Below are 22,602 nucleotides of genomic sequence, written 5' to 3'. Positions count from 1 at the left end.
TGTAAATTATTTGGTTTGGTGTGTTTTGTTCAATATGTATGAAGTGTATGACAGTTACTACTCTAGAATTAGAATGTATTGAATGGATATTCTAGAATTAAATTAATCCTCATTAATCAGAGTGTGCTATGTCATAAAGTCTGCTATGACCTGGGATAAAGTCAGGAACATTTAGTTATGCCCAGAGACACATTCCAGTATTGAACCCATTCATTGTATCCTGTTTCACCATGGAAGGTATTCACTGTAAACCAGGCACAAGGAGTTGTTGTTTTCGGTGCATGATTCACTGCTTCTTGTGCTGTGCCTCTCTTGAGGTGGATGACATTGTTGAGTCAGTTCAGAACAGCCCAGGCAAAGAGTGTTATTCAATGACAAAAGCATCACTAGAGGATGGTGTGGTCGAGAAAATGTCAGCTAACATGGGTGTGAAATACGCAACTTCCGTTTTGTCATGGAACACCGAAGCAGTCATGGTCGCCTGGAACATGGAGCACATTGCCCAGGCAGGAAGTCGGGTCATCCCACCAACTCCCCCCCTAGGTCTGACCTCCATCCCTGTGAGGATGTAAGACCTGGAGCACAATCATTTGGTAGAGGTGGAGAGCCAGAATCAGCAGACTCCCACCCTCCTCTGCTGCTGAGGAGAGAGGCTAACTCCCACCAGAGCGTTGCAGGTCAGTCACCAGCTGACCACACTACCACAGCTGCCTCGATTGTCTTCTGCATTGCATTCCTTCTCATAACTTTCTTTTTCATTCATTAAGGTGGGAGACTCGTCTCATATACCGCAGGCCTTTGGATTCAGATTTGGTGCTTTGGATTCAAATAACCTTCTACTATTTTGTTTTGCTGCATTGCCTGATAAATTATTGCCGGTGTCTGTTTGTGTTCTTCATTGCCAAGTTCTGGGAGTTCTGACTAGAACATGACCAAGAGTCTAGAAGGAGGTGTGCTAATACTTTTCTTCAAATCCAGTCTCTGAACAATCTTTGCTACAAGATGCACAGACAGTGTCTGCAAATGTTCCCAACAGTACTCAGTTGAGGTGGAACACTGTACCAGAGAACCTCATCTTTTATACAGGATGTTTCACACATTATTTCTCCTTAAGATGAGAATATATGTTTACATTTGAGGAAAAACCATTTCACATTGTATTAGCCATTTCAGCATTTAATGAACGCAACCATAGAGATACAGACAGATTTTGTACAGCAGGGAGTATATTGTATGCATGAGACAATATTTACATATTCATAGAGTTTCTATAACTATTGCCTTTTATTCCTCAGCAGAGTGTTTGATGTTGTTTTTAATGAGGTTGTGAGGTGAGACAGTAGAGAGAAGCTGAGGGCTGGTTTGACACCCTAGCAGCCAGCCGCCCAGCCATAGCCATAGCCAGAGCTGGGCTGTAATCTATAATTTAACAGGGATTGAGTGTATTCTCCTTAGGGTCTCCGATCAGGGGAGAGCAGGAAGGAGAAGGGAGGAGGAGAGTCTTCCATCCTCATTGTAGATACAGGGCCTGGCTGGCTATGTAACTACTTTGATCTTTCTTTCTCTCTCTCTTTCTCTTTCCCGCTCTCTCTCCCTCTCTTTCCCATTCACACACTCCCTCTATCTTTTACTTACTCTATTTTCCTCTTTCACTCACTCATTTGTGTTTGGTTTATCTGACAGACTCAAATTACAGGATAAAAATAAACATAATTTTACATCAGATGAGTATAGGATATTCATACTCATATTTGTATGCGGAACCATTTTACAAGGCGAGACTGACTGAAAATAAAGCACCACAAACCTCTGCTAACCTGTGCAAATGGATAATAATGTACATACATAATGAAGGGCTATTTGGATGCTAATTTCACTGCTTAGCAAATCTTTCATTCATGAACTCTGTGCCTATATTTAGAAACTCTTTCATAGGAAATGTACCCTTGTAAATGCAATGCTCTCAAAGAATTCCTTAAGTAGCCTATTGATGTTAATACATGCATTCACTCAATAGAGTAAATTTAGCAGCACGTTGTTCATGATTGCAGTCCATTGTAGCCTCTACAATTTTCAAGCACAACATAATTATTTATCATAATGCTGGTACATAATGTACACTTACTTTGCATCACAATAGTTGTATAATAACACGCACTCACCACAAATACAGAACTAGTTTGCTTGTTGAAAAACGTATAAGATTGATGTTCTGGACATTATGTACCATATCTGTCCAAGCATTCTGAAAACGGAATCTCAAGGACACACAGCTGGACTGTATTACTTCGTGAGTCGTAAGAGGAAAAGACATAGCAGAAGTTTGGATAATTACAATGTCTGCAGTACACTGAGGGCCTCGTGTACTAACGCTTTTGCGCCCACTTCAGGCGTATTTGTTTTGCAATTTGCGCGTAAAAGCATGGCGAGGTATGTACAAACATGCCGCACTGAGGTAAAAGCGCAGACTGCCTGTCGCGGGAACTGAAAATTGCAAATTGTGCTTTTCCGTGTCATGCATATGCATTCACGGGAGGATCAAGGGGAAAGTGGGAGTTTCCCAGAAATAGTTGGGAGGGGATGCGTAAAGTGCGTCTAGTTATGTATTCCGCGGTATGTACAAAAAGCGCCTGCACCTCTATTTTGCGGTGAAAATTCTCCGCCGAGAATGATGTCGTTTGGTTTGAGGGCGTTTTGTCTGAGAATGATGTCGTTTAGTTTGAGAGCGTTTTGTCTGAGAATGACGCCGTTTAGTTTGAGAGCGTTTTGTCTGAGAATGACGCCGTTTAGTTTGAGAGCGTTTTAACTGAGAATGACGCCATTTAGTTTGAAAGCGTTTTTACTGAGAATGACGCCGTTTTGTTTGAGAGCGTTTTGTCTGAGAATGATGTCGTTTAGTTTGAGAGCGTTTTGTCTGAGAATGACGCCGTTTAGTTTGAGAGCGTTTTGTCTGAGAATGACGCCGTTTAGTTTGAGAGCGTTTTAACTGAGAATGACGCCGTTTAGTTTGAGAGCGTTTTAACTGAGAATGACGCCGTTTAGTTTGAGAGCGCTTTGACTGAGAATGATGGCGTTTAGTTTGAGTGTTTTGTCTGAGAATGATGGCGTTTGGTTTGAGAGCGTTTTGTCTGAGAATGACAGAGGTTTTTCTGAGACTGAAGCCGTTTCGCCTGAGTCTGACGACTTTTGGTCTGAGACTTGGCGCCTTTTCGTTTGAGTCTGACACTTGAGTCTGAGATGTCCTAAAATGAACACCGTACCAGGGTGTAAACCAGTGTTCTGTGTTGGTTATCCATGAAAGTACAAATGTGAGATGGATTTATGGTTATTTGTCTATCTGAAACTTTAATAGAGATATTCACTTCATAGTTAAAACATTTTCACAGTGATACACTTGACTGATATGTGTGACCGGTGTAACTTCTGCGTTATGTAATAAATGTGACCCGTGGACAACCGTTGCTGAGACGTTATATTTATTTCCTGTGTAAGCACACCAACAGAAACACAGTTTGGTGAGTCTCCCGTTTGCTAGCTCCACTCTTAATGCTCATTCCCAGCATATATCAAACAGGAAATAGATATGTAACATTTATATTAAGAAAGGTAAATTATAACGTTATCACACCTGTGTAAGCACACCAACAGAAACACAGTTTGGTGAGTCTCCCGTTTGCTAGCTCCACTCTTAATGCTAGCCCCCACGTGTAGCAAAAGAGAAAAACATATAAACCATGTCACAGGGATATTTCACAAAAATAGTTCAGATATATTATACACATATTAATAATCAGTTGTAAGAGGATAGATAATAACATAGATGACTATTTTTAAAGGCAATATTAATTTGATTGTTTTTCCCACTGAAATTCAACCGCCTACCTCATTCCCAGCATATATCAAACAGGAAAGAGGAAGGGGAGGAGGAACAAAACAAGGGGAGACAGGGAGGGCTACCAGAGACCCCCAAAACCGTGTGCTTGTGATTTCGAAATAAAAGGTTAAGAAAAGAAACTGAAATACACGTAACAGAATATGTTGTGCAATTATTCAAACTGCTTTTCTAACCTGTTACATATGGTAACCCCATGTGCTCTCTGAACTCTTCCCTCACACAAAGGGAGAAGACTAGATAAATAATAGTTTACAGATTTATCAACAGATCCATGAACTCTTCATCTCAGTTCATATTCAAAAGGATGTGTATCACTATCTTAATGTAATATATGGAACAATACATTAAGAGGATCATGTGTAATATTATGTTTCCCTAAAACCAATAGACAGCACATGATTGAAATTCCCACAGGGTCAACATAGTATGATTCCTGATAAAACTCTATCTATGGCTCTGGCTCTAACTTCGCCCCCTCAACCCCAACAGGGTAATCTTAAAACATAGTGCTATTGTCCAGAGTCACAGAGGCTGTGGAAACATGGCCATCCTTCCCATGAAGGCTGAGTTTGAACCTGGTCCATTTTAGGATGTTGAAATGGATGCTTGCCCACAGATCCGTCTGACTTAGATATTCTCTGTGTGGAACAGGCTTCTGATGGTTCTCAGAATGCCAAAGGCTTTAAAAAAAATCCCCATTCTTTTTCTGCTTCTTCTCTCTTCTGCACTCAGGGGCCCATGTGTTCAAAAGCTCTTTGTGTGCTATGGAGAGACAAAGAGAGACTCGTTTGAAGATGTTCCTCTGCTGCAATACAATCAAGTTTAGAGATTATGGGAAGATGCATACATGCATGCTTTCTCTTTTTACCATTTAAAATGCTACCTTGTCTGCTTGTCTGTCATAATCAAAACATCCAGGCTGTTCTGACATGGCTGTGAATAATTCATTCAAGAGAGACAGAAAGGTTACGTAAACCATTTCCAACGAAACTTGAAGCCATGCACATCAGCTTTGTCTCTTCATCTCTGGTTCTGCACAATCAATCTCTGGAATGACACCACAAGTTGTAGTGATCAGTCAGACATAACTTTAGTCTCAATACATTTAGCTAATATTTGCCATACCAGAAGGTTCAGCGGATGTTTACATGAATGCTATTGCTTAACATTTTCCTGCATGCTTCTGTGTGTTTAGGTCTTCACTGCCTTGACTGGGCTATAAAACACCAGGAACAAAGGCTAAGCTCTTGAAGCTGTTGTCCCCAGCCTCTCTTTGTTTTACCACACAAACAAGCCCTTGGACTCCCAGCATCCATTGCGAAGCCCACAGTGCACACTACCCACCCGGTCAGAAAATGCATCCGAGGAGGTTGAGTGAGATGAAAAGAGAGGAGAGGTGAAGGCTAGAGGTTTCTGCTCCCACACACAAAACACACCCTGCAGCCACAGCCACCTCTCTCCTCTTTGACACACACTGGCCCAGAGCTCATGGAACAATACAGCAGTCATTTCACTTGAATTTATGTTAGAAACAACAAGTCTGTGGATCAAGAGAAAGGGGGAGTGAGAAAGCCAACCTGGTTCCAGGGGACACAGCTACTCTGATTACGTTCTTAATCCTGGATTTTGCTTTTGTGGTTGCGAGACTTTAATGCTTCACTTCACAAAGCCTATTAACCTTTTTTTCCATAAGAAATCTGTATATTTAATTACTTTTTAGGGGTCCAATTAGTACATCTAAGGGATTTGTCCAGGCACATTTCTGGCTCTAGTATCTCTAATAGACCTGGTAACGAAGACGTTTTTAAAAGAAGCAAATCACAATGAGTGACATAAAGGAATTACTACTACCGTAGGGCTAATTCTAATTACACAGCTTTATCAGAAAAAAACACATGTATTTTTAATGGAAAGGAAAGGACTGACGAGGTTCACAGCATTCACAGCATTCACAACTTTCTCAAATAACATTCTCTTCCTGCATTCGTATCTTAACTTATTTTCTCTTATTTAATAATTTCATGTAATTGTAGGTCTGCTTTTGTTTACTCATGAATCTATAATGTAAAGTTTCTTGACAGGTTCTAGTAATACATAGTCAGATGCTTATTCATTGCAAAGCCAGTTTCTATATCTTTGGGATTTGCCCCCTCCAGTGGCAAGACACAATCACAACAACATTCTCAAAACAATTTAAAGGAATTCTTATGACACAAACATTGTTCATGTGTTCATTTAAAATGCCTCAGCTTTCTTTCCTAATTTCCATGTGGGTAGCAAAAAGATAGATTAGATAGATTGAGAGTGAGGGAGAGAGAGGAAGAGAAAGAGAGAACGACAGAAAGGGAGAGATAGAAAGAGAGAGAGGAGAAAGGGTGGAGCCATGGTGCCATGAACTAATGCCATAGGGTAAACAGGACACAGAGTTTGGGAGTGTGGGGAGGGGGAGTAATGAGGGGGAGAGTGTGTTGGGAGGGGGGTACTGAAGGGGAGAGTGTGTTGGGAGGGGGGTACTGAGGGGGAGTGTGTGTTGGGAGGGGGGTATTAAGGGGGAGAGTGTTGGGAGGGGGAGATTGTGGGGAGAGTGTGTGGGGAAGGACGCGGTACTGGGTACTGAAGGGTGGAGTGTGTTGGGGGGTACCAATGGAGAGAGCGTGTTGAGGGAGGGGGTACAGAAGGGGAGAGTGTTGGGAGGGGTATGTGGGGGGGTACAGATGGAGAGAGTGTGTTGGGAGCGGGGGTACAGAGGAAGAAGGTTTTGGGGGGGATACAGATGGAAAGAGTGTGTTGAGAGCAGCATAGGGGTACTGGGGGGGGGGGGGGGGGGGGGTGGAGCTCTCCTGCTGACAGCTGGGAACGCCTCTCTGTGATGACAGGCCAGGGCTGGATTCCTTCAATGAAAAGCCCTTTGATTGCTGGCAGGGCTCCCTTGGTTTGGCTGAATGGATGTCAGGCCTGTCGGGGTGATGGACGGGCGGGTATTTCACCCCTGATAGTAACAAGCCCCCTCAAGCGAGTTGCTAACTTTGAGAGAGCAGGACCTCTGCCAGTCATGCTCTAACCCCTCTCCAACAGATGGAATCAAGTTAAAAGCAACCTGGTCGCAGTTCTCCATTACGAGGAAAGGCAGTGGATGGTTTTAAAGTAGTATGTAAACATGTTACCTAATGAAACCAAAAAAGCAAATGATTCAAATGCATAGTGTTGAATAAGAAGACCTGAGCCATCTGGTTATTATACAGCTCTGCAAAAAAGAGACCGCTGCACCTTTTTCTTTCATGAAAAAAAAGTTGAGGACAATTTGGAGTGAGGAACAGAAGGGTAGAATTTGCAATGGCATCTTAAATGTTACCCTTCTGTTCCTCACTCAAACTTGTCCTTCTCAACTTTTTTTTAAATGAAAGAAAAAGGTGCAGTGGTTTATCAATTTTTTCGAGAGCTGTATGTATCAAGAATGGGAGCTGAAGTTACAGATCAGGGGGTTACGGGTTTGTCTGTCTACGGGTTAGATATGCAATATCTAATGTCTACTACGTCTACTACATTAGATATTGAACAATGTTGGAAAAACAAAGTTTGTTGGGTCACAAAACAACCTTGTTGGAGAACCATGAAATGCTGGTCTGAAGCCAAGAATGTACCACAGACACTTAGATTTTATCATTGATGGTTTTCTATAGGCCGTGCATTGTCTACAACCATAATCACAAGCATCAAAAATGACAGCCCATTTACAGCCTGTGTAATGTGGATAAAGGGTAGATTTATTGATATCGATCAGCCCAGGCCTTCAGGCATTAGAAGCACACCTGATTACACCCCTATACTACAGTCATTTGGGAGAATATACTGTAATTGCACAGAGAAAAGTCTGATGATTACAATATGCCTGTTTCCTGAGCTGTCTCTGCTGGGACACACTGTTACACCTTCTGGACTGTGCTAAATATGACTGCCGGGCCTGATGCATCCTCTGAAATATGCTCAGTAAGTAAGGCGTAAACATCTACTGTTCCAGGGTAGAGCAGAGCAGCATTGTTCCAGGGTAGAGGAGAGCAGAGCAGCAGTGTTCCAGGGTAGAGGAGAGCAGAGCAGCAGTGTTCCAGGGTAGAGGAGAGCAGAGCAGCAGTGTTCCAGGGTAGAGGAGAGCAGAGCAGCAGTGTTCCAGGGTAGAGGAGAGCAGAGCAGCAGTGTTCCAGGGTAGAGGAGAGCAGAGCAGCAGTGTTCCAGGGTAGAGGAGAGCAGAGCAGCAGTGTTCCAGGGTAGAGGAGAGCAGAGCAGCAGTGTTCCAGGGTAGAGGAGAGCAGAGCAGCAGTGTTCCAGGGTAGAGGAGAGCAGAGCAGCAGTGTTCCAGGGTAGAGGAGAGCAGAGCAGCAGTGTTCCAGGGTAGAGGAGAGCAGAGCAGCAGTGTTCCAGGGTAGAGGAGAGCAGAGCAGCAGTGTTCCAGGGTAGAGGAGAGCAGAGCAGCAGTGTTCCAGGGTAGAGGAGAGCAGAGCAGCAGTGTTCCAGGGTAGAGGAGAGCAGAGCAGCAGTGTTCCAGGGCAGAGCAGAGCAGAATGGCAGTGTTCCACGTCTTTCACTAACACTGAGTGATCCTGTCATCCCTCTGAGCAGAAACCAAGTTTACACAGTAAACATTCCTAACATGTACACCACTCTCCAACCAATTTTGGTCAGTCAACAGGGTAGGGTTATGTTCCATGAACAGTATTGCATGCACACACACACACAAACATACACACACACACACACACACACACGCACGCACGCACGCACGCACGCACACACATGCACAGACATACACCTACACACAAGAGCACTCACCAAAACGCATGCAAACCCACACAAGCACAAAAACAAACACACCAAATTCACACCGTTTCGCTACTTCGCTGTCCAAACAACATACCTCCAGTATTTCATGGAGCTGAACTCATTATGAGAAGTCAGTAGCAGTCATGGAAGAGCAACACGCACAGCGATGGCCCTTCACCTTGCAAAGTATGAACAGGGTATTTGTGTGGGCACCAGGTCAACTCTGACCTCAGTACATCCAGCAGCCTCAGGCTGCCAACAGCAAACAGGAAGTGTCTGTCCGCCCCAGTCTATAACAGGTGTCAGCCGTCCTGACCTCAGATTGGAAAGTCACTCATACTTACATTAAACACTGCCGGGCTGTGAAGCAGCTTAATTCGATTTTCCTGTGGGCGAGGTCAGTGAGAAACAGACGAGTTTATGACCCTTTATTGTGCCAATGCACATGATAAGGTTTATTTACTGTTTCTAATTTGATTGCATCCTGTTGCTGTTATTACTGTGTAATAACCCTCTGGAAAGCATAGCTTTCGGATGCACGGCGACATTGAACACATGTTGTTTTGTTACTAGTGACTGACTGTTCTGCAATTTGGTATGTCTTTCCTCTTAAGCAACATGGTGGTGGGGATTTGAACCTACAACCTCTTGATCTACAGTCAAACACTTTACCACTAAGTTACATCACCCTTGACTAGTTCAGTTACTTGTGGCTCAATGTTCTGTCAATAGTGACTGGCTGTTTTGTTACTAGTGACTGTTTGCTCGGTCTGTCTCACACAGTGAGTGAAGGTGGTGAAGGTTGCCCAGTCCTCCATGAAAGCTCTTTGATCCGGCTGAGTCTGGGCCTGCATTGTGTCTTGTGTTTGACTTCCTTTCCACTTGGCCAGCCGTGCTACTGTTGTCATCACCCTGTGTGTGTGTGTGTGTGTGTGTGTGTGTGTGTATTGGGGTGTCAAAGACCACACTCAGGTTGAGACTGCAGGGTAACTAATCCATCCTCAGGTCCCATAGGTGTCGTTAGAATGCAAACATATTCCATAATTGGCTTTGTTTGGTTTTGTGGGGTTGAAAATTCATGGAGTTGATTTATGTGTGTTTCATAAGATCCTGTCATAAGCCTCATCTGGAGAGCGAAGTGAGAAAATAAATAAACATAAATAAACATTTCCCATTTTCAATTATAGATCCTCAATCATCATTCATCTGCCTAACATATTGTCATCGAATGTTTATGAGTTAAAACCATTTTCTCAATCCTGGGGAAAAAATGATTTGAAGGCCAGCTGTGCAACCATCGGATGAACAAAACAAGGTAAGACATAGCAGGCATTTTCTCTCTGATCCTCTCTCACCTTGAGTTCACAGGAGAGCAACAGTTTCTTTCCAGCTGCAGCTGGTTAAGCAATTATCAGAGCAGAGTGATTCATACAAGGTAGACGGCAAGCCGCAGATCAATGTCACAGATACGTCTCAGCATTCCTAACATAACAAAGCTATCATAAGCGTTTATCAACATGATCCCCAAACAGTCGTATTTTAACTCCTGTTGTGATAGATTCCTTAAGACTAGGGGATGTCTCTATTCATCTCTCTCTCTCCTCTCTCTCGCCTTTCTCTCTCTCTCTTTTTCTCATGTCTCTCTCCCACTGGCACGGCAGTGGTGAAGCTTATGTGGTGTAAAAACTGACACTATAGATAAGGATGAAATAAGACCATCCAATTACACTTCTAAAAGTTTACTTTTAGAATTAACTGGTAGAAAGTTACTGGTTACTGTGCAACACATTTACCTCAAAAATAAGATATTAAGTAAGTAAGATAAGTAAGGTAGTAAATAGAAAATGTGTAACACAAGTTTAACTTAGTGTTAGGGAGTAGGAGGAGGGGGTGGTGTTTGGTGTGGAAGTCTGAGAAACCCAAGACTCCATGGCAGCATAGCAGTCAGCCATCACAAGCACTTAGCGTTATTTAAACATGTAGCAGAGTTGTTTACCAGGGGCCCCAACGTGAACAAAAGCAGCAGCCCAGTGTCTCCTCCCTAACAAGGTCCAGCTGAAAGCAAAGAGGGGAAACACAAGCTGGTCTCTGTCTGCCACTTCATTTCCTGGCTGGTGAGAGCCTGTTTCCTGTGCATCAGCCTAAACATGGCATCACACTGAGGGGAATTCGCAACGGAATCAATTGCACTTGTTTCTCTCCCTTGACGTCCCCCCCTTCTTCCCTTCCTGACTCACCCAGCACTGGACTCTCAGCTGCAAATTGTTTCTTTTGAGGACTCACTGAGTAACGGTTTCCAGATTGGCCCTTGATAGGCCCAAAATTGAAAAATACATTTTGTGGGAACAGACAACGTAAATTAGTTTCAGATTCTGTCACCTCCAGGCAGTTGTTCAAAGGGAGTTTTTTTTTCTGCTCTCAGGGCTGATGAAAGGAGTCTGTGGAAACAAATTTTCACACCAAGCAACCACTCGCTTCCAATTGTGAATTTTTCCAATGTTGGAAGGACCTGTCCTACATCGAAGCTTTGTTGCTTGACTAGAAATGAAGCTCTTGCATCTGGATTTTGATCATTCAAACAGAAGTGAAGTAATTATTTATGCATTTTTGGTCATAATGGTGTGCTGAAATGGAGGTGCTTCACAGGACTGTGATTTTTGGCCTTGGATAAATAACAAAAAACAAAAAATAACAAATAACAAAAAAGTATTGAGCTGGCATTAACATCAGAGTCTGTGGCACTGTCCTGGGGGTATACCTTGTCCTGTTTGGATATCGTATCAAAGAGTTTCAATGGATGAGAGAAGTGAGATTCCTTCAACAATGTGGCCTCTCTGTCAATTAGCCAGCCTTCACCAAGGTGTATTCCTGTACACCCTTTGTTTCGAGTTCCTGCTGAGGGTCATTGCTGGCTGATCCATCCCACTGATTCCCTGGCCAGATGGCCAACAGCAGACAGACAGACAGACAGACAGATAAGCAGGCAGGCAGGCAAGCTGGTGGGCAGGCAAGCTGGTAGGACGTATCTATAATACAGACTAGAGAATAGTTAGTTACCTGTGTACTTTTGTCCAACAAAGGAAACCCCATGCTTGCTCTACAACAAACCTGGTGGGTTTAAACCTGGTCGACACAGCTCCTACAACACTGGGAAAAACACAAGCTTGGATTTTTAAAAGGAGCTTGAAAGTTCAAAGCGTACAGCTGTGAGAGGCAGCCGCAGTAAGAGGTCAACAGACAGTGTTCGGTAGATTACGGTCCTCCACGCGATGACGAGAGACAGCTAACAGCTGCACACTGACAAGGGGGCCGCAAGAGCCAGAGGTCTTCTCAATGGGACAAAGAGAGCGTGTCACATCTCTGTCCGGACTGCCTCCATGTTGAAGAGCTCATTAAGTGTGACATTGATAATGATGAAATACTTGTGGGCACAAATACACAAAATCTGACGTACACAGCGTGGACAAATACGAAGAGAGGAGATGTATCTGTCTTGATGTGTGTAATCGTCTGCTTTGAGGGCTGCTCCTAACACTGGAGACTGAGAAACTATATGGCCTGCAGCCAGAACAACAAAATATTTGGTTTGATATCAAGAAAGCTGTTGTTCAAAGTGCAAAGCAAAGATTTGGATTCTCAGAGGGGAAAGCCTAAATCTATATGACCCTTTTATTTCAGGATTATTTTGATATTAATGTGTTCTGACACTGAACGGAAGGAAATGTTATGACAGTCATGAATCATTCTGGGAAAAACACCAATATCGTGATGTCTGGCTCTTAAACAATACAGCATATGTTTTCATAATTGCTGCAATCACTGTCTGACTGAGGTTTTACATGGTCATTCATGTTGATATGGGAAAAAGATGTCCTTCATGAGGACATGCTACCACAACAGGTTTGGGGAAAATACTTTAGCAAGGACAATACAACAACTATGAAAAGATAGGGTATCTTGTCCACATTTTCTCTCCATCTTTTTCTCTTTGTTCTCACTCTTTTCTCCCACAATCTTCTCTCTCTCTCTCTCTCTCTCTCTCTCTCTCTCTCTCTCTCTCTCTCTCTCTCTCTCTCTCTCTCTCTCTCTCTCTCTCTCTCTCTCTCTCTCTCTCTCTCTCCCCTCTCTCACTGTCACTTTATTGCTCTCCCTTCTCATTAAGCAGGTCACAGATGTGGTCACTTCTCTTGGATGGTGATTGGCAGTTGTGAAAAGGGAACACTTGATGGTGAGAGAGGCCAGGGTGGCTGAGGGTGGGGCACAAAGGCAGGCCACCACAAAGCAAACACCCTCTCGGAAGACCGGCACCATGGATCATGACTAACCAAGAGCACTCCATCAAATAAATTCAACTTCTAGTGACAAAGAAGATCCCATCACTAAACAATCCATTTCAACAGTAAAAAAAAAAGAATAAGCTTACAAAAACTGTACTACGTTTTTTAACCATGTCTGTGTGAAAATGATTCTTTTTAGTGAGACCATGCTGTTTGTCCACATTATTCTAATGTTCACTCTTCTTTTCCAAGTTTGTCAAGTTTGACTAGCTGTGCGGAGACACCTAAACACCCTGCCAGTGACCCTGCACCATAGTGGAAGTTACCAGCCATACTGGGAAACTCACTGGGACTGCTTTTAGACCTCCCAGTATCCCTGCCTCCATCCTCCTTTCTCTCTATCTCTCTCTCTCCCCTCTCTCTTTCCACCCTCCCATCACCTTGCCCCCTGCCAGCTCCTCTGACAGGTCCAAACAAAACAGGGCCTGTGAGCTGACTGACACATCCCCCCTCCTCCACCCTCTAAAAGGGCCTTCATTTAACGTGCCTCACATTCTGCTCTGCCTGGCGCCCCGAGTCAACCATCCCCATCAGCCTCCCAACCCCAGCAGAACAAAACACTTGCACACAGAAAAGAGGGAGAAAGCAGGCAAAGGGCAGGAAACCTGGCACACAGAAAGAGTGGGATAAAGGGAGAAGCAGAAGGGGGAAAAAATATTCTTTTCAGGTTCAAAGACACTTTTTTCCCCTCCACCAATTCTCTTTCCATTCACCGCAAGCTGAATTTGGGCCCAAAGGGAAGAAGGTTGGCTTCTCATTGGTGTCATTCACCTGTCAATCATACTGTCATAGGATACGACGGGGCCTCATGTTGTGGAGCGGAAACTACCCATCAGCCAGGAGGCATCTGGGATGAAATCTCCACCTGTTGGCTCTGGGAACACAGCCATCACCATGGTCTGACTAGCGCACCAGACCCAGTCCTGCCTTCTCTCACAGCCGCATTGTATGGACATCTTGTCTCTATCAGATTCAATTTTGTCGAATGACATCTTGATTTTCTGCATGTTTCTCGTGTGCAGTGGGCTCATCAACAATACGGAACACTTTCTTCATCCTTCACATCCTTGGTTGTTTCACAGCCAAACAGAAAGGCAGGGATGTGGTGACAAAGTCACATTCATCATTCATGAAACTACTCATCATCAACTAATTATCTTTTCTGCTGTTATTGGCAGGTGTGAAGATAACTCATGCAGTCAGAATTAATGTCCATGTGAAAAGAGATTGGTTTTGGCCATAGTGAGAAAGTGATCAAATGGAACACAAAGTTCTTTGAGAAAGTGTCCTGAAAAAACAGAAGGGAAAAAAAGGGAAAATCCTATTGGAAGTCCAAGTGAAACCTATACTTAACAGATGCATTCTTCCCTCATCAGGTCACATGTACTTACAGAGACACAAAAGAGAGACCAGCCCCCATAGTCTCTGTCCAGAGCCAGGTATAGAATGACCTAGGAGAATGTTGCTGAGGGAGGGCCTGGAAACCGGAGACACATCCCTGGAAGCCAACCCAGAACCCAGGTGGTCTGTTCCCCTTCTCACTCTCTCTGTTCTCTCTCTCCCTTTATTGTAATTCTCTCTCTCTCTGTTCACACCAGTGGTGCCGCCAACCCCCACAAATGTAAAGGTTTTACTCAAAGTGTTAACTGTACTGATATTAGTCTATGCACATCGATCAGAAAATGTGTTATCAGAACATTAATTGTAAAATAAGAAACCAAAGTATATCCGTATGCGATTCCTTAGTACATAGTTTTAAAGTAGCATATATACTACAACAGTATAATAGAATTTCTGAAATTCAGTTATGGCTTTTGGTTTTGGTGTGCCACCCCATGATGTTCAGTCACCCCCCCCCCCCAAACACAGCAAACTGTACTGAAGATCATTTGATATCACAACATGTGTAGAATTTCACAATCTACCTTCTGACATGCAGTATTGACATTTTCTATTGAAAAACCCCAGAAACAAAACCTCAAAATGAAATACCACCCAGAGAACTAAAAGTTACAGTACTGAATGAAAACACTGTAAATCAATAATGACCCAAACCTCCCTCCTCTCCAACATCAGGCCCTTGCACCACCCTAATGAGACCAGAACCGTTCCATAAATTGTGAAAGAAGAATGATACACTCTAAAAATCCAATCAGTTGAGGTTGTGGAAGAATAACAAGCCTGACACGAGCGCCCCGCGCCTGGCCGTAACCTGAGAGCGGCAGGGTGTGAGTGGGAAACACTGGGGACCCTGGGTGTGAAAAGGGCCCAGTCAGGCTCTGGGCCAGCCACACAGACCACCTCTCTTCACCCAGCCTGCATCAGAGGGCCCTGCCCAGAGGGATCCAGCCATCTGGACTCGGTTCTGGCCTGACAGGGTCGGTCTTAGGGCCTTCTGTGAGAGAGGCACATTCACAGTTGGCCCAAGGAATGCGCTTTCCCAGAAGGGCTTGATCAGATTTAAGGGGTATGACTGTGCAAAACGGTCTATGATTTCACCCTGAACACTAGGGCTGTTCATTTCATTAACATCTGTCTGCCATCATTAGAGCTCTGTTCAGACTCTGGCTTAGTCTCCTGTGATGATGTGTCAAATGTGTACGGTATAACTTTCACAAATACTTTAGTGATATATTTTCTCACTGAGATCGAATCATGTTTAGAACTGTTAAATCTCTGAATTACAACCAGGCTCGCTCCTATCATGCCTCCATGAACAGAGCCCTGTTTGGGGCTATGCAGAGCAGCAACAGGCTCAGACAGGACTGCCTTGCACCCACTCCTCATCGCCATTCCAACGCCTACGGCTACAACAGTGCCCCGTGAACAGACCAGTTACCATGGCAATTGTTAGCAAAGCCCCAACAGGTCAGGATCAGGGGTCAGAGGGTGATGGAAGGTCACAGGGCAGTCAGCACAATCGGCCAGCCTCTCGTGTTCTTTTGGGATCTGTTCAGAAAGGAGAGTTATTTGGAAAGTCACACAGAAAGATAATTCCCCATACTAGATAGATGGATGGATGGATAGATGAATGGATAGACAGACAGATGATACACAGACAGACAGACAGACAGACAGACAGAGAGAGAGAGAGAGAGAGAGAGAGTTAGATAGATAGATAGATAGATAGATAGAGATAGATAGATAGATAGACAGACTATTCTACGAGTGTCTCCACAGTCTCCATGTCACTGAACTCTGAGGACATCTCCGGGTGTTTCCAGAGACATGAAGAGAATCCAAAAATCATCCTGGCTGAGTCCCACAATGGATCACTCTTAAATCCTTCACCCACAAACTGAAAACGCCCAAGAACAACTTCTCAAGAGCATCAACACAGAATCCACATTTATTATTTACAGTGTTCACGCTCCAATGTTTGTTTTTTCTGCTCAGTCGGAGTACCGAAGGCCATTTGTGTGCTATAGAAGATACTGGCTACAAACACAAAGTACAGTGGAGAATTTTAAACATGAATAATTCATCAAAGAAAAACACAACCTCAACTCTGTCTTATCTTTACCAATCATAAACCATCCCGGGTGTTATGTATCCTCTCAAGAGAGGGCATATTATACGAGTAAGCTGTTGCAGTGGACACTAGGTAGTTGGTCTGAATGACCCAGTATTGATTGGCAATCTGAGCTTTCCCCCGTGAGGCTGTGATCAATGGTCTGGGTCTGGAGACGACACACTCCCCATTCATCTTCCACACCGTAGCCTGCAAACCTCTCTACAGAAACCACTTCTAATCACCCCCCCCCCAGGGAAGGTCTGATGTACCCTGAGAGACTGGGATGTAATACAGCAGACATCAATATGCAGGCTGGAGCTATTGCTGAGGGACTGTGGGGTGATCATAGAGACAACTCTCTGGTTCTGCCCTGGGTATAAAATATCTCCCCTTGGTGGCGCTGTGTCATGTCCTCCAGGATGGGTGACAACTTGTAATGTCATATTCACTGAAACCCACCATTCAACTCACAAAATCAATGTGACTCTATGGTGGTTGGGTAGGTTGTGCCATCTAGTGGCTTAAAGGTGTAAAATGAACGAGGAGGCTCTAGTAGGCAGAAGGAGGCGGCTCTAGCAGGCAGTAGTAGGAGTAGAAGGAGGACAAGGATGATAGATCTTCTTCAACCAATCAGTAATTGTCTCGCTTGTGATTGGTTACAGAGGAACTGTCACTCAAAGCATCCAGAGCTTTTGCACAGTGAAGTGGTTTAGTACATCTTGGGAACTCTTGGAGTGAGGATCTTCTCCAGAAAAAAATTGTTTTTACTGGTTGTCCTCTCTGTAATACTGTAAAAAATAAAATGATGGTTGTTGTTGTTATTATAATAATAATTATTATCATTATTACATTATTAATATTATTATTGTCACAATGTATATAATTGTTGTTAATATATAAGTATTAATAATGATATGCTTCCTGCTAATATAGTCATTATGACAATTACTAAATAATCTTATTTTCATGTTCTATAAAAAAAAGTTTTGGGTGAATACTTTTTAATTGTATGCATTGTTATGACACATTTTTATTATTACCTACAATTAATTCCGCCTCTAACTGTGATCTGAACCAAATAGGAAAATGTAATAATTCCACCTCTACCTGAATGTGATCTGAACTAAATAAGAAAATTAAATGTGTTACTGGACAAAGCCTTTGTTTCCAGTTAAATATGTCCATCAATGTACTGGTGGAATGGTTTACAGAGCTGTAGATGGGACTTAACCGAAGGACAGCGGATCGGTCTGTGGTTGGCGTAGGCTACGCGCCCGCTTGTCTCCTCCCCGATTTTCCTGGCATGACCTTTTCCCTTGGCAACCACTTCCTCCTCCGAGCATCCACGGCCATCTTTGTTATCTCTCATTCATGAAAAGTTTATTTTTATGCAATCCAACGATTGCCGTGGAGGTTTACGGATGCACAGGCGGTAGTTTTGGGGGAACAATAATTACGTTGGCTGTACAACAAGTAACGCAGCTTCTGGCAAGAAACATTCACCACAGAAAGTGTACGTAGTCAATAGTCATTCAAACATAAGTAGTCGGTTGTAGGCTACTAATGCAGAATACTTAACAATGAAGACTCGTGCGTTTTGTTGTTGTCAAAGCGTTCGGTCGCCTATTTACAATTAGGAATTGTAAAAGATTTGTGATGGATACAGGTACAATCATTAAAATAATGAATGTAGGCTTGTACATTTTGGGTAGACTCGATGTGCAGTACTGCACAGAGAAGTACAGTACGGGCAAGAAAGGAGAGACCACTCTGTCAGTCAGATTTTAAGTAGTAGTAATTTACTGCCCCAACATTTTGCGTGTTATTATTCCGTGATCTTGCGTCACATAGTAGTAGAAAACGTAACGTGTTTCATGGAATGACCCACATTACATGAAGTGGAATTTCTTCTTTACATCATATTTTTTCTACAATTCCTAAAATGAAATGCATCCTTTACTGAATAATGTTTTTCTTAAACAGCTTACAATGAGAAAGAAACAGAATGTGAAACAGAGGAAGCCAGAGGAGACCACTGTCGTACAAGAATTTGTGGTTGAGAAAATTATCCGTCGAAGAGTCTTTGATGGAAGAGTGGAGTACTTTCTCAAGTGGAAAGGCTTCACCGAGTAAGTGAAACTTTCGAGGTACTCAATTCGACAACGTTTTAATTGTTATGTCTATAGCCTATAAGGTTAAACTCAGTGCATCTCATTACGCTCCGTCTTTGGTTTTAGTGCTGATAACACCTGGGAACCTGAAGACAATTTAGATTGCCCGGAACTCATCCAGGAGTTTCTTAAAAATCTCCACCTGACAGGAGAGAATGAGGTAGAGAACCTGCAAGTTCTGGATCCAGATATCATCCCAAAACAGGAAGCGGACGAGCAGGAGACAGAGATTGTGAGTAAGCCTATCTGCTGTGATGATGAAGCACGTCCACCCACATCATAAACTAGATTATAAATATAACCAACAGACATAAGACCCACTGTCTGGAAGGAAAACAACGGTATCTGTTTAATATAGAATCCTGAAAGGACATGAATCTACTGCATTCCTGGTATGTTATCCTATCATTGTTATCAGTGTTTCCATGTCATCCACAGAACTTTTACATCAAGTTTCCAAGTCAGTAAAAGGTTATTTGTAGTGAGATTTGTAGAACGGAAACAGTGCTTGTTTCAATTATCGATGCTTTATCAAGAGTAAACGTAGGTGTTTTAACAAGTTTTTTACACATTGTTTGAAAACACTTTATTTAAGACTGCAGTGACATGTGACTGCTGTTGACACACAGGTCTTCCTGTTTGTTGACATAGTGTGGCATGATTCTGTGGAAGACCTGTTGACAGTACGATGTGAGTGTTCCTCTAATACCTCTGTGTCCCAGCAGCAGGCCTATAGTGAGCAGAGGGACAGCACACAGGCAGACAGCCAGCAGGCTGGAGAACAGCCTTTAGAAGCCTCCAACACCCTCACTTCTCACCTGGAACCTGACTGCATCATCGGCTCCACAGACAAACAAGGACAGCTCATGTTCCTGGTCAAATGGTACAGCCTTTTCCTCTTTTCTCATTCCTCATCCCAGCTTAACCCTTGTGCTGCCTTCGGGTCACATGACCCAAAGGTTCATAACGAACCACCGTTGTGTTTACCCAATTTTACCCAATACAAAAACAAATAACAATTATTTTCTTTTAACCATTGCAATGTGGGGGGTCTGAGACAGCCCGACAGTTAAAAGAAAATGCTTCACTTTGTTTTTGTAGGAGGTAAATTTGTCGCAATACGACGGTGGGTCACAATGACTGATGGGTCAGAATGACCCGAAGATAACACAAGGGTTAAGGCAAGCACAGGCTCAGGGCTTGAAATTGCGACCATATTGGTTGCATACGCTCCCGAAATTGTATCTGTGCGACCTCAAAATATATTAAGGAGCATTTGTGCGAGTGCAACAAATAATCTGTAATAATAATTATGTTGCAAACTTTTAAAAATGTCTTAAAGATCCCATGACATGCTGTTTTTGGATGCTTTTATATAGGCCTTAGTGGTCCCCTAATACTTTATCTGAAGTTTATTTCCTGAAATTCAGCCTTGGTGCAGAATTACAGCCACTATGAGCAGTCCCACAATGAGCTTTCCTCAGGACGTGCTGTTTCTGTGTCTGTAGCTTTAAATGCTATGAGGAAGAAAGAGGCGGGGCAAACTGCCATGCTTCGGTCCTTTGCAAGCCATGATGTCCGGAGGAAAAACCAATATCGCGCTCGCACGGTCGTAGCTCATTTTCTCATTGGTGGGCCAAAATCTCTGTGTGGGCAAAGCAGAGAAAGGGAGGTAACCCTCCCTATTGTGACGTCACAATAGGGACATTTTCAAAACGGGGATGGAGTCAGGTGGCTGAGTGGTTAGAGAATCGGGCTAGTAATCAGAAGGTCGCTGGTTCGATTCCCGGCCGTGCAAAATGATGTTGTGTCCTTGGGCAAGGCACTTCACCCTACTTGCCTCGGAGGAATGTCCCTGTACTTACTGTAAGTCGCTCTGGATAAGAGCGTCTGCTAAATGACTAAATGTAAATGTAAAACCGAGCATTTCAGCTTTCATTTTCTCAAAGGCGGAGAAGAATACCCAGGGCTTGGTTTTACACCTATTGAAATGTCTAGCCACTGGGGGACCAAAGGCAGGCTAGGGGAACTCATATTAATGTTAATATGAGTTCCTCCTAAAAAAAGTGAACATTTCATATCATGGGACCTTTAACAAAACACTCGCTAATTACATTTACATTTAATCATTTAGCAGACGCTCTTATCCAGAGCGACTTACAGTAAGTACAGGGACATTCCTCCGAGGCAAGTAGGGTGAAGTGCCTTGCCCAAGGACACAACGTCAATTGACACGGCCGGGAATCGAACTGGCAACCTTCAGATTACTAGCCCGACTCCCTCACCGCTCAGCCATCTGACTCTAATTAGCCTACTGCACAGTATGTGTATGTAAAGTGTGCATTTTTTGGTGTGGAGTATGATAGATCACTTTTTTCCCTCTGTGGCTTCTGCCGTTTGTTTGTGACTGCAGGAAGAACTCGGACGAGGTGGCCTTGCTGTCGGCTCGCGAAGCCAGCGCCAGATGTCCCCAGGTAGTCGTCAAGTTCTACGAGCAGAAGCTGACCTGGCACTGTGGAGAGGAGGAGCAGTGAATTCTGTGTGTCAGAAGGGCATGCGGGTATGTTGGTTGAGAGCGTGTGTGTTTGTGTTGGAAGATGCTAGAGAAGGTGTTGGAAGAGTGTGGTTTTTGCGTGTGTATGTACTCTGCGTGTTGGGTGTGTGTGTACGTGTTGAGAGAGCGTGTGCACCTGTTAGGTGAGTGTGTGCATGTTGAGTGAACGTGTGGGTGTGTGTGTATGTGTGTTGGGAATGTGTAGTTGTAAGGAGTGTGTGTGTCAGGAGTGTGTGTGCCGGAGCAAGGAGGTGAACTGACAAACAGCAGTAGGCAGATCGCTGCAGTACGCAGATATTTATAATGCTTCCTGTGGTGCTTGATAAGGTCACAATGCCTTTGTGGAATACTCATGGTGGTTGTTGTTGAAACCCAACCTTGGTGTCTGCCCCTTGGTGTTTTCACGTAGCAACAAACTCAATCACTGTGCAAGGGGTCTCTGTAGTGTGGACTTAGCTACTGTTACCTTCTCTGTGTGGATGTAGATATGGACCCCTCAAACTACAGTAAGGCCATGTAGTAGATGTAGTAGTAGTAGTAGCATATTACAACTACAGTATTTCTGCCTCTGAGCTTTAAAGCTCTTCCTTTTGGGCCTGTTCGTGGTTGTGAAATGTAGGATATGTATCTTTAGACTGAATAGTTAACTACTGTCCATCAATAATTATACCTCCAGTCCTTGTACCCAGTTGGGTATATTTGATTATGTGCTGCAGATATGTTGTGCGTTAACTAATACTAATACAATTGAACTACTAAATGTAGAATAGTGTTGTTGGAATGTTGTGATGTGTGTATAATCTAACCAGTTATACCTGATCTTTGGTAATCAAATATGATGTCATGGAAATGTCCCTTGTGGTTCATGAAGAATGTCTGAACACTAGGTTTATTGTTATATCCAAGCAGCTGCTCAAAACCAAATCTTTGCACCTTTTAGTCATTATTAATGACATGTTTTTAGTCAGTTGTGTTGTTAGTTTTTCTAAAATGTTCAGCCAGACAATACCTTTCCAAACTCATCCCAAGTGTGCATTTAACTCCTATATTTACTGTGTGAGTAGTTAGCTCATGTTTGATAGCACTTTAGCAAGGCTGCTCTGTTATTGAGGTTACTCTTCCATTAGTCTCTCAGACCTGTCATTGGTAAATACATGACTAACTGATTTTGCATGTCTCCCATGACTACTGTGTTATGGGACAGTCAATGGACCCTCTCACCATCTCTCTGTCGACCATGAATCTGTGAATAAAGATGGTGTCCTGGGTTCCTTTGCTCTCCAGCGTCTTTGTGTTTGAGTCGCGCTCACGCTGAA

General features: G+C 43.4%; 1 protein-coding gene across 2 annotated transcripts; it reads left to right on the top strand.

The window, feature by feature from the left end:
- The first annotated feature begins 17,905 nt into the window (after positions 1-17,905).
- Positions 17,906-22,558, top strand: cbx3b (chromobox homolog 3b). 2 transcript variants are annotated; one of them, XM_062466759.1, is made up of 5 exons: positions 17,906-18,074; positions 18,545-18,690; positions 18,799-18,964; positions 19,458-19,615; positions 21,146-22,558. In XM_062466759.1, the coding sequence occupies exons 2-5, from the start codon at positions 18,551-18,553 to the stop codon at positions 21,264-21,266; spliced, it is 585 nt and encodes a 194-aa protein (XP_062322743.1). In that variant the 5' UTR covers positions 17,906-18,074; positions 18,545-18,550; the 3' UTR covers positions 21,267-22,558. The 2 variants fall into 2 exon arrangements, with proteins under 2 accessions (XP_062322743.1, XP_062322742.1); XM_062466758.1 differs by having other exon boundaries at positions 19,455-19,615.
- Positions 22,559-22,602: the final 44 nt, after the last annotated feature.

The sequence above is a fragment of the Osmerus eperlanus genome, chromosome 7 (genome assembly GCF_963692335.1).
Source record: "Osmerus eperlanus chromosome 7, fOsmEpe2.1, whole genome shotgun sequence".
Taxonomy (NCBI): Eukaryota; Metazoa; Chordata; class Actinopteri; order Osmeriformes; family Osmeridae; genus Osmerus; species Osmerus eperlanus.
This window is presented reverse-complemented; position numbering and strand designations above follow the sequence as displayed.